This window comes from Oryzias melastigma, linkage group LG17, assembly GCF_002922805.2.
Source record: "Oryzias melastigma strain HK-1 linkage group LG17, ASM292280v2, whole genome shotgun sequence".
Classification (NCBI taxonomy): Eukaryota; Metazoa; Chordata; class Actinopteri; order Beloniformes; family Adrianichthyidae; genus Oryzias; species Oryzias melastigma.
Genome location: NC_050528.1, coordinates 3,867,690 through 3,883,974, shown reverse-complemented (window position 1 = coordinate 3,883,974; position 16,285 = coordinate 3,867,690). Strand labels below are relative to the sequence as shown.

The 16,285-nt window shown below is 39.0% G+C and overlaps 1 protein-coding gene and 1 long non-coding RNA gene across 4 annotated transcripts in view; one reads left to right on the top strand and one right to left on the bottom strand.

Annotated features, from left to right (window-relative positions):
* The window catches only part of LOC112147442, a 56,230-nt gene extending 41,027 nt beyond the window's left edge, over positions 1–15,203 (top strand). For 2 of the 3 annotated variants that reach the window (XR_004949451.1, XR_002919453.2), the window contains one exon: positions 3,545–6,001. This is a non-coding gene — a long non-coding RNA (uncharacterized LOC112147442). Of the gene's footprint in view, positions 1–3,544; positions 6,002–15,086 lie in introns of those variants that run through there. The other variant, XR_002919454.2, reaches the window with a different exon arrangement.
* Positions 133–16,247, bottom strand: kiss1ra (KISS1 receptor a). Its single transcript, XM_024273839.2, has 5 exons — positions 15,079–16,247; positions 8,554–8,678; positions 2,321–2,456; positions 1,971–2,209; positions 133–687 (listed from the first exon to the last, which is right to left on the bottom strand). Exons 1-5 carry the CDS (start codon positions 15,344–15,346, stop codon positions 316–318), a joined length of 1,140 nt encoding a protein of 379 aa, XP_024129607.1. The 5' UTR covers positions 15,347–16,247; the 3' UTR covers positions 133–315.
* Positions 16,248–16,285: the final 38 nt, after the last annotated feature.

Genomic DNA, 16,285 nt, shown 5'->3' with positions numbered 1-16,285 from the left:
ACCTAGGGGCAATTTAGAGTCACCAATTAACCTATGAAGCATGTTTTTGGATGGTGGGAGGAAGCCGGAGTCCCCGGTGAAAACCCACGCATGCACGGGGAGAACATGCAAACTCCACACAGAAAGGTCCCAAATCCCCCAGCCGGGATTTGAACCGGGGCCTTCTCGCTGTGAGGCAAGAGCGCTGACCACTGTGCCACCGTGCAGCCCCGTGACATTAAACATGTTTTTTAATTAATAAAAACCATACATTCATTATTATTGTACATCTTTAGATAATTCAAACTCCCTCCTTTTGTGTTTTTGCGTTTACTGTCAGTCATTATTGTTCCCCTCCTCTGCAGCCACGAACTTGATTTCGGCATTAGCAGTCCTTGAGGCCATGCTGTTATCTCGGACCTTGTGCTTGAACAGGAAGGGGAAGGTTTTCCTGAAGGATTTCTGAAAGCTGGCCCCCATGAATCCATAGATGATGGGGTTGACTGAGGAGTTGGCATAGGACATGCAGTTGGCCCATGTCTTGATCTTGTAGGTCGTGTAGTTTGGACGGTAGTTTGGATAGAAGGACTGAAAAAGGACAAATATCTGGATGGGACCCCAGCAGATGGCAAAGAGTAGAACAATCACCACCACCATCTTGGAGACTTTGCTTCTGATGCTGATGGTTCTCTCGGACAGAAGGTTGACCTGAGGATGACATCAGCAGAGACATTTTTCCGTCGCTTTAGCAGAATAACTGACTGAGTTGCTGCTGTTGTTAGAGAGCCTGGAAGTCATGGTAGCAGTTAGGATTGTATCTAAAGGTATGGGTGGGGTTAAGTGGGTTTTGGAGCGTGTTATAGCACATATAACCGTAACAAGGTAAGGACACACATAGTAACTTCAGGAGTTTTGTACAGTACTATGAGGTCTTTCTGGGATGATTGAAAGTACTTTCAAGTAGGGATGGGAAAATAAAGCTTCACAAAGCTTTAAAGCTTTTCATCCAGTTGGTTCACTCCAGCACAAGCTTTCTTTAAGCTTCATTTGCTCTATTAGTACATCCACTGAACGCAAAAATATCTGTTGGTGTGAATTTTAAGTGTGTGAATAAAAAGGTATGCAAACTATGTAAATTGTAAATTTTAATTCGGGGAGTTCACCTGACTAGAGTCTTGTGAGCCATGACTCAAGTCTCGTGGGACCCCACTCAAGTCTTGTGGGTCACGACTCAAGTCTTGTTGGTTGCCAATAAAGTCTCGTGAGCAGGGACTTAAGTCTTGAGACCAGCGATTCATGGTCTCGTGGGTCACACTCAAGTCTCATGAGCCGTGACTCAAGTCTTGAGACCAGCGATTCATGGTCTCATGGGTCACACTCAGGTCACTTGAGCCACGACTCAAGTCTCATGGGATGCCACTCAAGTCTCGTGAGCCTTGACTAGAGTCCTGTGGGACACTACTCAAGTCTTGTTGGTCACCAATCAAGTCTTGTGAGCGGTGACTCAAGTCTTGTTGGTCACCAATCAAGTCTTGTGAGCGGTGACTCAAGTCTTGTGGGTCACAACTCAAGTCTTGTGGGTCACCACTCAAGTCTTGTGGGACACAACTCAAGTCTCGTGGGTCATGCACAAGATTTGAGGCATGACCCAGGGACTCATGGCTCCAATTGGTTGGAGTTCGAAGTAAGCCCTTTTCTATGGGGGACTCTTACATTTAACAGCCCCCCCCAACCCCCACCCCTTCAGCACAGGCTTAAAAGACATGACACTTTCCAGACTTTCTGGAAAGCCCCTGTATCGTCGACCATAAAGTATCAGACATTAGAGGTACTGGTGCCAGATGAGTTCTGTCCTTTGTGATGCTTTGGTAAAGACCCTGGACTGAGGGGAGGCTACTGCCAGTGATGTCCTCTGATTCAGTTCATTGACTTGATAAACTTAAACCTCCCAAATGCGATTAAAAACACAATAAAACAGAAATTCCTCGTACCTGATAGTTGTGGTCTATTGGTTCCACTGTGGGTTGGCCGACCCTTTTCACCATCAGAGTGTAGCAGAAGGAGATGGTGATCACAGGCAGCAGGTATGCAGCTATGAACTGATAGAGGATGAAGGCCCTCTCCTGAAGCTTTGAGGGAAATCTTTCCATGCAGTACTGTCTGGGGCCGTACCAGTACCCCTCCTCTAGACGTTGGTAGATTAGAATGGGAGTTGACAGTATGAAGGAGCCTGGATGGAGCCACAAGTGCATCAGCAGAAGTGACTTCTCTTTTATCTAAATTACACTCAGAGTTCTAAATATTGTTGTTTTCAAAGCAGTTAAGGAACAATGCAACATACTTATCCATATGCAGATACTGACAATCATGGCTACTTTTGGGGTGCGGTGGCGGAGAGATTTCAGGGGGTAGACGGTCACATAACAGCGGTCTCCACTCATTGCAGTCAGGGTGATACAAGTGGCCTGCACTGTCACCTATGAAGAAGAAACAGGAAAGTAGAGCTGTTTTTCAACACTCTTTAGATCAATAAAGTCATATTAACACCAAGTGAGGTCATGAATTTCGAGTAGTTTGTCAAATATATTCTCTGCATTTCTGCCTGTTATTTTCTGAGTGGTCAAGCTCCCCCTTCTGGTCATCGGTGGGGGCAGTCTCCATGGTACTGACTGCACTACATCTCCCAGCAACCCCAGCACGCAGTTTCAGATGTTGCTCAGCTGACTCTCATTTCCCAATCACCAACAAGACACATAAGCACTGCTCAGAACCTCGCTCAGTGCGAAGTATTGTTTGTGCCACCCTGCCTGCATTACTGAGCATTTCTATCTGGACCTGATCTTCAGTTTCTGAACCTGCTTTATCTCTGCCTGCCCTGACCCCCGCCTGGACTCTGTCTACTCCACAACTCCATGCTCATGACTGACCTCTGCCTGTCTGACCCTGATTTAGTGTTGTGGACTTTTAGCTGTGCTTACTTCCTGTCTGGACTAATAAACCTGCTGCACGTGGAACCAGCTGTCTGCCCGTTTGTGACACTGGATCGTCAAGATCTGCCACCTAGTTTTTTACACTCACTTTTAAATTTGGCTCAGAGATCAAAAAAGTGGATTAAAATTGTATGTGGAAGGAAAATAGATTATATTTGAGGTAATTATTTTTACCTAATTCAATTTTCACTGGGGTTTGGTGATCCCTAATTAATTTAAGGTTCAAAAAAAGAACAACAGTTAAACAGCAACTTCCTGTTCACATTTGAGGATTTTGAGTTGGTTCTAACCTTCAAAGAGACTTTTTTTTATAAGATATCCAAAATCATTTTGAGATTCTCTGATTTCTAGTCTGAAACCATCAGGCGCCATCGATGCTGACGTGTTGCTTTCCAACACATTTGTTCACTCTCCTTCTGCACAGCAGACATTAACCAGCATGACGGCATCATTTTCCTAAGATTGCAGGAATAATGGATGAATCCATGTTGCATAGAAATGTGAGAACATGAAAGGTTAGAAGTTCCTCTAATGGCCTTTTTTGTCTAACTATTGTCTGCTGTCTTTCTCTTCAGGTTCCTGAGAATGGATCCAGCAGCCATTACCCTGCAGAGCTGTGGAACAGCACATCAGTATTTCAAAGGGGAAGAGCGGGTTCACCGTGAGTTCAGTAGCGAGGCTGCTGGGAGGAAGGACGCCACACATATGTGACTTTAAAGGTTTAAAATAACTAAAAAGATTGAATCTCCTAACTTTTTTCTAATCCGCTGTTGCTTATTAACGTTAAACAGTGCAATACTTTTTTATCTTAACTTTGTTAAAAGTATTTTATTCACCCTAGAAGTTCAAATAAAACTGAATTCACTTGCACGAAGGTCCTAGTGGGAAAAAAAATCAAAAGATCCACTTCTCTCCTCTAATCATGTTACCTTTTTGAAACATTGGAGTTTTTATCCGGACCGTATCCAGAATATTCATAATAATCCCTTCCTGTGAAGTCCTACAGGCCCTACAGCCGCATTACTACCATGAAAGTAGCTCCTCTGAGCCGAGTTTAAACCAGCTGACAGGAAAGATCATACACGATCTTTGAGAGATTTTTTTTCTCAGCTGAGTCTGGACTGGGGAGGGACACAACCTCACCTGCAAAATATAGCTTAAAACATGCATAGATACAATAAAATGACTATACTAAAATAATAAATCAAAAATTACTTTTTAGCCATGTTTATTCCATGATGACTTTTTTCATTGTGGTTTTTCAACATTTCTTTGGTTAAAAAGAAAAGTAGCAAATTTACAAGTTTCCGGTTCAATTAATAATGTGTTTTTTATCATCATAAAAGATGCTTTCTTCCAAATTCCGTAATTTGCTAATTTTTTTCAGCGCTCTGATTACATTGGTGCCAGTTATTTAGACTTTTTATCCGCTGAAAATATACTTTAGAAATACACTGTGAGGCCCGCAGTACCCATGCTTCAAGGCAGAGGGCGCTGGTGATCCCAGAGAATGTGACACTGCAGCTAAAGAATATTAGAATTAGAAGTAGCAGGTCAGTAGCCATCTAGTTATTCTTTATTATTGTTTAGCATCATTTTTAAACGCTCACGAGACTTGATTGACGACTCACGAGTAAAAGTAAGCCAATAATAACGATGTTGGTCTTTTTTTAAAATGCTATAGGTTTTCAATTAAATGTTAAAATGAAACAACATACTTTAAGTATTGTTAATCGAATGGTAAATAAGCTACTCTGTAGGGTTCATATATTTGTAAATCTGACTGATGATGTCAGTGCCTCACCAGACGTTACAGTTTTTCTTGGATGAAATTACTTTAAATCATGAGGATCCATTACGTCTCTGGTTGATCTTGAGAATAGCTCGGGTGGATTAGGGGCCATAAAAAACTAACAAAGAAAAAATATTTCTATAATAAATACGCTGTTGAAGGAAAAATGACAGTAGTTTTTACTATTTAATAATCTCATGCCTTTTTTATCAATTTATCAATTAAGATAAATGTTTTGTCTGATATAGTTTAAAATCTGATTTTATTTGTCTTTGTTTTTAAGTATGAACATTTCAAACTATGAGTTTATAATTTATGATTACATTCATTTGATATGCAGATAATTTACTCCAAAATGATCAAAATGATGACAGCGTTTCAGAACCACAATATATATATATTTTTTTTACATTTTAGGTTTAAACTCTCAGCCTTTATTTTTGGGGGGATTTTTCTGTTAGTAATCGTTAAATGAAGGATAGAGGAGCAGCAGAATGAATTTCTATTCTTGTAAAACTTTAACACACAACAAGCATGAACAATAGTTGAAAACAGATTAAAAATACTATTAAAAAAAGTGTGGAATAGGAAGGTTTTGATGAGAAAAATCAAAGAAAAAATCCTCTTTAAGGAGAAAAGTAATGCAAATATGACTCAAATATTTTGTATTTAAACATTAAATTCATTGTATGAAGATAACCAGCCAAGCTGTCAGATTTGCCTGTAAAAATTAAATTCTATAGATGTCAAAAATAGATTTGGACTCGTCTGCCTGAGTAAACACGCTGGCTGGTTTTGTTCACTTTGTGGTTAATGTTTTATTTTAATAACCGTGTTCTCTGTGTGTCTTTTTTCTTCTTTGTCTCTTTGGCCCCAATAGTTCTGCATTTATCTAATTAGCTTTCAGTGTTTACTTAATCCTCTTTTTCATTTTAATCTGTTCATTTTCTTTCTTCTCATTAGTTTTGTCTGCCCTGATTCATCCTTTGGGCGATTTAATCCTCATTATCTCCAGGATCTTTTTATTCTTTAATAAATGTTTTACTTATATTTGGTTAGAGTTGCTGTCTGTCCCTTCAGGTGAATTTATTTCACAAAACATATTTTTAAAGTCTCATGATAAAGTCTTTCTTTTGATTCACTCAATTCAATTCAATTTTGAGTCACACATTGAGACACATTTGTTTAGAAATACATTAATAATCTGTATTTATGTTTTGAAGATTTTCATATTAATTTGAGACAGTTCACATACTGTAAGATGTATTATTGAAATATTAATGAGATTGTTAATATCAGACAGTGTCACATGGATTCTCAAACGGACAATTGTTCTGCTTCTCCTGGAGGGCGTTTCAGTTTGGCCACTAGGTGGCGATCACGCTATAGCATTACACCTTATTCCAGAAGAAGAAGAAAGTATGAGAAAAAACGTTTACTTTGGCTTTGTCCGAATACCCCCCACTACTAAAAAACTATGTAGTGCAGGACTATATAGTGCCCTGATTTTGAAGGTAAATCGACGCGATGCTCACGACTTGTCTTTTGTATTTCTAAATGTCGTAAATGTTGTCATCGTTTTCATGAAGTGAAAATCGAATAAATACGAACATTTGACGTTTATTTATGACTCCACTGTGTTCTGATGGTGAAAATGTGGATGGTTTATTCAAATATTACATTTAAACATTTTTTCATTTAAAATTGTTTGACCGCAATGCATTGTGGTCTATATTTTCTAATCTACTGACCATCAATGCACGCTAGTTTTCCCAAAGACCTATTGCTCTGATCCAGCTGATTAAAAATATTATTTTACACTCAGAGCCAATGCTCACTTCAAAGTCAATACTCATGATATTGTAAAATAAAAACTCTAAACATCTTTTCTGTAGAACTTTACCAGTTAATACACAAAGGGCTCATCGAGCTCTTTGCTCTGATTCTGTCCCGGGGATGTTGGGACCAAATTCATCTTCATTTCAGGAGTCTGACCGTGACTTCATCAAACTTCTGGACGTTGGTGCAGGTCTCCCTCAGGCCTTTTTAAAGATTCAGGAATATAATTGCATTTATAGAGGATTTTTTTTCCCGTCTTTAAGGTTTTACCTTCAAAAACAGTTTTTTTTTAATCTTTGGTGCATCTTCTCATATCTTTCTTAAAGCCTCGTTGGAAAGGTCTTCTCAGGTCAGGGTTATTTATTTTCCTACAGGCAGCTATTTATGCACTTCTAGAGTCACTCTTATTACATTAGTGTGGCTCAAAAAATGTATTCTTTTATGAGTCCGCTTGTGTTCTCTCACTGTTCTTGTAAAGGTTTTTAATCAAGTTGGATGAAGTTATAAATCAGAAAACGGAAAGAACGAGTGACCTGAGTTATGGAATTCATCTCCATTTCTGTTTGGTGTTTTAGTTTACCTGCTAAATCTCCACCTGTTCAAAAACAGGAAAAACCATAATGATGTTTGAACAAATGAGTTTCTTCAGCAGCTGCAGCTGCATACCTTCCCATGAAAAAGTTGTGACGTTTGAACCATAAATCCTCATTTAGCAGCAGACCCGCTCAGGAGTTTGAATTCCCGACTTCCTGGTCGTGTTGGCAGCTGCGTGAGCTTCCATAGGTGTTATTAAACTGTCCGTTTCACTGATTGGTTCGGCTCAGACAGGTTCTTCTGCTTAATTAGACTCCAGGAGGATTGTGGTCGTTTTACAATTTCCTGAGGTGCTCCAGATAGAGACAGGTTCAGACATGCAAGATTAATGAAGACAGCACAAAATAAGGCAGGAAATCATCTTTTCAAGCATGAATATACATGAAAATAGATTTTTAATATTCATCTGGGTTTTTATCTTCTTCCTGCGATGCTATTAAAAGCAGATTTCAGGCTCAAGCGACTGAATCATCTCCACTATTGAACCAGTTTATGCAACATATTATAATTAAGGGGTCCTTTTTTTTTTTTTAAAGAAAGTAATTATTGCCTTCATAGCTTCTTTAACAGCACAGCTGAGAGCGAATCTAAACATATTCTAACAACAATTTACTGCTTGTTGCTACAAAAACAAATTACTTTTGCAGCTAAAACAGCTTCACTTCTAGACTCCAAGAGTGAATTCTCCTCTGTTTGTGTGATGTGGAGCTCCACCTGACATCACCTTTGCTCCGCCCATTATGTGGTCACATTAGGTTGAGTTACAGTCTGAATGAACCCAACTTCCTTTGAAAAGCTGTGAAAGCTGGGATGCATACATACTTTTTATTATTATTATTATTTTTGACAATTTGATGTTTGATTTATTTTGATGTTTTGTAAGCGTATCTTCTTTATCCGTATGTCTTTCTATGCACTTTAACCCTCAGTAGTCTTTGTAGTTTTAGGTAAAACCTTTGGGGTAAGACAGGTCGGCACCTTTAACAGTAAAAGAGACATTTAGACTCGATTTCTACTGATCAAAACCTACAAGGAGTCGTGCAGTCTTACTTTAGACTTTAGGAAATTAGAATGACTTTCTTTTCTTTTATAATATGAGTTATGTCTTTTTTTGCACAAACAAAAGCAAAAATTTAAAAAAATCTAGAATCTCTCAATTTTTATTTATTTATTTTTTCTGATTTTTTTTTTTCAAATCCATTGATTAAAAAAAAAAAAACTGTCTCATTTGTTTCATTTCAGTGAGAAACCCAGATGTTGTTTCTGCAATCACCACAAACATCTGTTTCACTACCGTCAGGTAATTGATGCAACAGAAGCAAAATTGGAGGAAAAAAAGTGTGTTATTATGAATATTACCTGCTGCAAGAAAGCAACAAACTTGCACATAAATGTGCCGAAGATCCATCCGGGTAGGGGGTACAAGGTGGCGGTGAAGGGGACGCAGCACACCAAGAAGATGATATCAGTGGCCGCCAGGTTTGCTTGACAGGAGAGAGAAAATCAAGCAGAGGATTTGAGTCTCCAGGCTGCAGAAAAACCTGCTGGATCTGGTTTACATTTCTGATAGACATCAGAACTTTCCTCTAAATGAAAAAGTAACTTGCTGGAGTCATCTTTAAACGTTTAGAATAAAAATGCAATTACACAAACAGAAAAGCTTAGGTTAATTGGAACTGATTAACTTTTAGTTTGCTGGAGTCACTAACAGGAAATGCCTTTTTTTATGCATTTTTTTCATATAGTTTCCTCTAATTTCAGCCAAAGATCCACAAATCCATTTGAAAAAATACAAAAGTAGTTTTTAATGCTATTACATAACTATAATATTTTAATTTAAAAATCCTGCAGGACGTCCGGGTTATAATATCAAAGTGCGAACACGGATTCAAACAGTTTCCTTCATGGCTCTTCTCTTCGTCCTGATTGGATGAGTGCTCACTTTTGTTCATGTGTGACGTGAGTCTGAGTTACGTGATTTCCAGAACAGGAACCTAATAAAAAAACAGTTTTAAGCTGAGATTTTTATTTTTAAATCATGTTTTTTAAAATATATATTTGGGATTAACTGTTCTTTGTCCAGCATGTTGCATTTGACCGACTATTAAGGTCTGCAGTCGAGTCACATGACTCTTCAGTCAGACTCTAGTCACGTATTTAATGACTTTAGACTCGACAAAACATAAAAAAAGCTTTCTACTCATCTTGGACTTTAATAGCAGTAACTCGACTCAAAAAGACTCGGGTTGAGTCTGAATTCCCTCCAGTCACTATGTAGTGCGTTCGCCATTTTCTAGTACTGTCTGAATTCCAAATCGAGTGCACTCGAAATTTCCCAGAAGTCTTTGTGAAAAACTAGCGTACATCGATGGTCACTAGATTAGCAAATATAGACCACTTCCAAAAGAAAAAGAGAAAAAAAAGCATGAACAATCGGAATCAGACAGAAAAAAATGATCTTATAATAATATCTGCTCCTACAAATCCCAGATTAACAATGATAAACAAGACAAAGTAATTCAAGTAGTTTAACTGATAATCACATCCTGTTCCTGAAGCCTTCTTCCATTCCTTTTAATTAACTTCCAACCAATATAATGTTTTGTCCTTAAACATTTTTTAATTGAACAGCAATTATGCATTCTTTAATTGTTGTATCTAATGAGTTCCACAATCGGACGCCTTGAATTGAAACATGAGTCTGCCGCAGGGTTTGAAATAATCTGTCCTTTTAGAAACCGGTTTAAATAAGAACTGATTACTGTCTGGTAAGTTTTTAATTTGGCTTTAAAATAAATAACGTTTTTAGATCAACCACGTCCAGGAATTTAAGCAGATGAGCTTCCAAACAAATGAGTGGTTTGTTCTTTGCTGCCTTTTTACTGAAAATTCTTACTGCTCTTTTCTGAAACAACATTGAGTGGAATAATCTAAATAAAAGAGCAATAGGAGTTTCTAGTAAACAAATCCTTTACTTTTTATCAAATTCAGATGTTTATCGTCCATTACAACTCCAAACAATTTATTTGGGTGTAAAAAACCATGGAGAATCTTTGACATAAACATTATCGACAAAAACTGGTCAGGAGAGAACGTACAAAAACTTTGATCATCATTACCTTCCTCCGACATTTGCACAAACAACTTGAGGTTTCTGAAGCGAAGATGATGCTAGTATATCAGCTGAAGTCTTAAATCTCACTAATAGCGATACGCTACAAACGTGGTATAAAGTGGGTTCAGTTATAGAGAAATGATTTGGGATTTTTGAAGTGGGACGAATGTAGCAAACATTTGTGATAAATGCAGTTCCTGAAATCATCTCTGCTGTTGAAAGGACTTGAAGAGACTTGAAGCCTTAAACAGTGGGACTTGGAATTATTCTGAAACATAGAATGACTGAGTAAAAGCTGAGAAGTCTTTGGGATTGGGGCAGCAGCTACTTCCTGTTTGGAACGTATGGGGGGCGGAGCCACTCGGACAGAGCAAGTGTGGTCCCACCTCTGATAGATAAATTATTTATGATTTAATTCTTTTTTTCAAGAGAATCTGGCTACAGAGAAAAAACATGGCGCCCGAAAATTAATAGTCGGAAGTCCCTCCCCTTAACAGAGCCGGCCGCGACAAAAATATCGTTTTAAGATTTCGACCTTTTTCCATTTTTTCTCTCTTTTAACGACCCTTTTTGCTGTTTTTTTCCTCTGTGACACTTTCTGTGACAGAGGAAAAAATAGCATTTTTGCGGCTCCGATCAGCTGAAAAAACAGTTACAGTTTATTCTCATTTAAAGCCGTAAAAGCTGATAGTTCTGAAAACATTTTAAAAATTCATTTTGAAAGAGTTTTCTTACACAACCAGCGAAAATTACGATTTCCGCTTCCAGCTACAGATCGATTCTGACTCCGCCCCTTTGGACCCCCTTTAAATTTAAAATATTGTGTAAATAAATAAAATTCTAAACTGATGTGGCACAAAAGCCGATTAGTGATTGAAGCATTTTTTTAAGGCTTTGTGAAACTTTTTCATGACAATAATGACTTTGACATCACCAGCAGCAGCAGCAGCAGCAGCTGTGTTGGTTTCTGCAGCGTTTGTTCCATTCAGTTATGAATCTCTGAGTCTGCGCTCACAGATGGTTACAAAGCTCTCCGACTGTCTCATCTTCATTCAAGTGGCCAACCTGATAGAATCTCACATCTCTGTGTGCTTAACACACCAAGCAAAGGCTGTGAGAACAACCTTGGCAGTCTGGCTGCGGCTTCCCTTCCTCGTCCTGACACCGCACACCACTCGCTCTGCGCTAATGGCTGATCTAATCAGGCTGGAGCTGCTGAAGCATTATGCTGAAGAGAGTCGGGCAGATGTTGAGGCCGCTAATTAAACCACTATGAAAACCTTTCCACCTGGTACCCTTGAGATGAATAATTCCGGAATAAATTGGTGTTACGTCCAGAAGTGACAGCGTAACCGAGTCGTGGTCCTGCACTAACAAATGAGCTCATTTCATTTAAGATCTGGGAAATTTGTTGTATAATTGTTGAATAATTTAAGGAAGTTTTCAATGTAAATCACAGCAGAGAAAGCTGCAACGCTGCCATGAACATCTGAATCAAAGGAGACACATTTACTTCAAGGTAAACGTGTCTTTGTTTGGATTCCGGTTCCTTTGACATCATAAACCTCCCTAATCCAAAGCGATAACAGTTTGCCAAAAAAAGAAAAAAAAAAGGAAGCCAATTACATTTTCACAGTGAGCTCTGAGGACTAATCAGCGTTAAAAACAGCAGCGGTTCCAAAGTGCCTTTTATTCTGCTTTGAATCTGTTTGAGTGAGAAGTGTATTAATGTGTTCATTAACAGTAGGAAATGTTTCAGAAAGCCCCTTGAATTCCAGGTAAAAGTGTCTCCAGTTTAGAAGAAAATATGACCTTTAGAACCCCATGATGCCTGAATTTATATCAAATTATGGAAAAATTGTTTTTTGCTTTCAAGTAGAAACTAAATGAGGTTAAGTTTGGAGTGAAAGCAGTTTGTATCCGCTGGTGTCAAAAGGTTAAAGTCCCACTCCGATCATCTTTTGATCTATTTTCAAAGCACTGGTTTTTCATTTTAATGATGCAGATTTAAGGCAAAATCAAACAAACCCACGTCGGTTTATTGGACATAGTTTCTGCAGAGCAGCAGGAGTTCCTAAGAAATTGACCTCTAAGGCCATTTCCAAATTTTTACCCTCCAAGTATAGAAGTATTTGGAGGGGTAGGTTGTCAGAAATAGTTTTTTGAGTGGAAAACCTCTCGGCAGAGGGATACAGAACCCTTCCGTTGAGGGTTGTGATGCACCGCGGAGGAGAAACGCATTTCTTCACGTGGGCGTGCTCTGAAGTTTACATGTAAATATGAGTAACGACTGTTTTTGCATGACTTTTAAAGTTTTTAAGTTGTGCATTTTGAGAGCGCTTGCACGTTGTACGGATCAGGGGTCCCCAAACTTTTTCTAATGAGGGTCACGTAACTGTTCTCTTTGTTGTGGGGCCGGGGTCAGTTATAGGCTAACAGAAAAACTGTAACAATCACAGCCTAAATGTCAAGATTTACGGTTTTCCAGAAAGCCACACAGAGCCAAATTTTAAATAATTAATTTCTGTAATTTTCACAGAAAAAATAATGGATTTGCATTTAACCCTTTAACTACCCAAAAAAAAAATCACCCAAAAAGGTTGTTTTTTCCTGCTGCTTATTGCCTTGGTACATAAAGTTATTACAAAAATCTTTTTTGCCTAAAAGAAATACAGACAGTTCTCCAGATTTTTTTTTTTACTTCAATTTTTAGAAAAAAAATTCTGGTTAGTAACTGGTGCACCAGATAGTAACTAAAAAAGTGTTTTTTCTAAAAGTTAAAGTAAAAAAAAAAACTGACTGGTACGCACCAATTACTATCTGTTGCACATCAGTTGGTAACTAAATTTCAATTTCTAGAAAAAAAATGTTTTTTCTTCATTTTTTTTTTTCTTCGTTTTTTTTGCTTCAATTTTTTTCCTTTTCCTCCGTACCTTGGGAAGTTATACACACAATCAATATTTTCAAAAACATGTTTTCTAAATGTTCCCCACCATTTGTTTGAGCAGGCAGTTAAAGGGTTAAGTCTTTGGGATCTCCAAATAAATTAATGTACGTATTCCTTTGTGTGCTGCTCGTTTGGGTCGTCCGACTCGGATCATTGGAGATCTATTTGTCTGGAGGATGCATCGGAATGGATCGGAGCAGGAAGCTTATGTCCCGCCCGGAGTATTTCCTAGATCTGGAGATCACCTTAAAATTTCCAGAATCGACTCGATCAACCAGAACCTTGATCGATTTTATTCTTTCAATCCATTTAATTCGATTCAATGTTTAGTTTAAACATTTAGACACATTTGTTTAGAAATACATAAATAATATACTTTTTTTGAAGATTTTCCTATTAATCTGATGCACTTCATATACTGTAAAATGTATTAGTGAAAAAGTGAAATTGTTAATAGCAGACAAAACGGAGAAGCTTCAAACATTGTTCTGCTTCTCCTGGAGGGCGTTTCAGTTTGGCCACTAGGTGGCGATCACACTATAGCATTACAGCTATTCCAGAAGAAGAAGAAAGAATGAGCTAAAAAACTGTTTTTTATTACAAATTGTTACTTAAAAAATAATTTGGAAGTTCATATCTGTGAGTTTCTAAATATGTCCATTTAGTCAGCGATGTATGTTTAGCATTAGCCGTCCTATAGGAAATTCCATTATACGTTAGCATCAAGCTAACAATCGATCTCTACTTTTATGGATTGAATATTGATAAATTAAGCTTAGATCGATTAATCAATTTTATCAACCAACCCTTTATTTTCCACATCATTAATACAATCTTTTTTAAACTGTATTTTCTTCTATTATTATTTCACAACAATTAGAATAAAGAAATACTCAGAAAATTTTAATTTTAAGCTTAATTTTCTTTATATACGTCCTTCATGGAAAAAAATGGTACAAAAACATGTAAAAAACACCATTTCCAGGAGTGGGTCTTCAACCGTTTTCTGCTGTGGAACCATTTTAGATGAGCGAGTCTTAACAGATGTGAATGTATCCGACATTCTCACTCCCAACTCGTCATTTATGATTCGCTTTTTGATGTTTTGGGCGTCCCCAGCGGGTTGTCTTTTAACGTGCTGGATGTTCTCAGTAAATCACGGGATGCAGAACCAGTAACTGTTAGGGTCCTGGTCCACGTCCCTGATGTATTTGGAACAGCCAGTTCCAGTTAGGGACACCCAAAACACCCAAAAGGAGGAGGGGGACAAACCCTACATCCATAGATGACCAGGGGGGAGTCAAACTGCATTGGAATGTAAATATGTTACTGAACGTTTTCCTCCTCAGTTAGTTGAGATTTATTCTTGTTTTTCCCGTTTCTACAGGACTTGATTTGTCTGCTTTGTGCAGAACATCCTGTAGTCCAGAACTGAACCTGTAATCATGTTAGGAAAACAAGAAGCTGCAGATGTTTAGAGACAGAACAGTTGCACCACAAATCCCTTCTGCATCCTGTTGGAGTTTGGGGGATTTTTTTAAACAAAAACCCTCACAGAACTGTCAGCCGCACAAATTGTTAATTCCAAATTGTTTTCGGTCTCAAAACTCCTGAGGCGCACGCTCACTACGCCGCTGAAATCAGATTAGCCTCCTACACCTGTTCCTTCACATCTGAGCACCTGCTCCTCCTGCTGATGATGAAAGTTAAAACCACAGCAGCGTTTTTAACTCCGATTCAGTCACTGACCTTCCTCTGTTATTCATAGCAGCTACAAATAACATCACTTTATTCATTAATACTCATGGAACGGTTCTCTCACCTATGTAGAAGTTGGTGGCCGTCCTCATCTGCCGGTGTTTGGAAATGACATAAATCACCAGAGAATTCCCGACAAGTCCGACCAGCATGATGAGCGAGAAGAACAGAGGGACCAGCCAGGCGTCGGTCAGGAAAGGATGCTGGTCCCCTTCCTCCTCCTCAGCATCCTCCGGCCGCATCCCTCCGGAGACGTTGCCCTCGGAGACGTTGACCCCCAGCTGCTCGGTGGCGTTCCAGAGCTCGCCGGAGGAGGAGGAGGAGGAGTGCATGGTGTCGGGGCAGAGAGAGGAATGGGGGGGGAGTGCACGTTGAAGGAGCTGACAGTGGGGAGAGAGTGCACGCAGTGTGCACGTAGCGGTTCCAGCCTGCCCTCAGCCAAAGACCACGGATGGAGGCTAAGAAACAAAACTGGAGGTTTTTTAGAGTAAAAGAAAAAGTTTGTGAGAGAATTTTTGGAGAATAGTCACCACAGAAAGTTCAAAAATAAAAAATCCCGACTGAAGGAAAACTGCTCCTCAGTGATGCCACATTTCACAGACTGAAATACAGAAAATAAAGCTGGAAAAAATCTCCTGTGAGCAAGAAAATCCACATTTCAGCTCGTTTTCACCGCCGCCGCTCTTTTCAGCAAAATCCAAGCTCTGCTCATTCCAGCCTTTCCGGGGACAAACTGCAGCTCGGCAATTAGCAGGAAACAAATATGGGAGATAAAGGCGCTCCCCGCATCGCCGCGGCGACCATCCTTCCTCTGGATGCTGACGGCTGGGTTAGAATGAGCGAGGACAGGAGCGAGAACAGGGGAGGGGGCGCTCACGCACAGTATGCATCTCAGTGCATGTGGGCTCCTGCATGACTCCGGGCAAAACGCGCTTTTGTGAGGGTCTCCTAGCAACATTATCCCTTAACTTGTGTTCATCCCTGCAAATAAAAAAAACGAACAAATAGAAAGTGTAAAGCCTCCTACACTTGTTTTCTCCTCCAGAGTCATCATAACTGCAGCTCTGCTCTCCACTGAGATTGACAGTGTGTCAGAAAACATCATTATTGTCTGGAACTCTGGAAGTGAGAAGGTTCATTTCATTGTTTTACGTATGAATAAACTCACACACAGTATGTAAGGGACGCTGCATTAAAATACTGAAAAATATCTATGGAATCGGTAAGATTGGCTGTTCCTACACCCAACCAGAAAGCCCGCACTGTTGCCA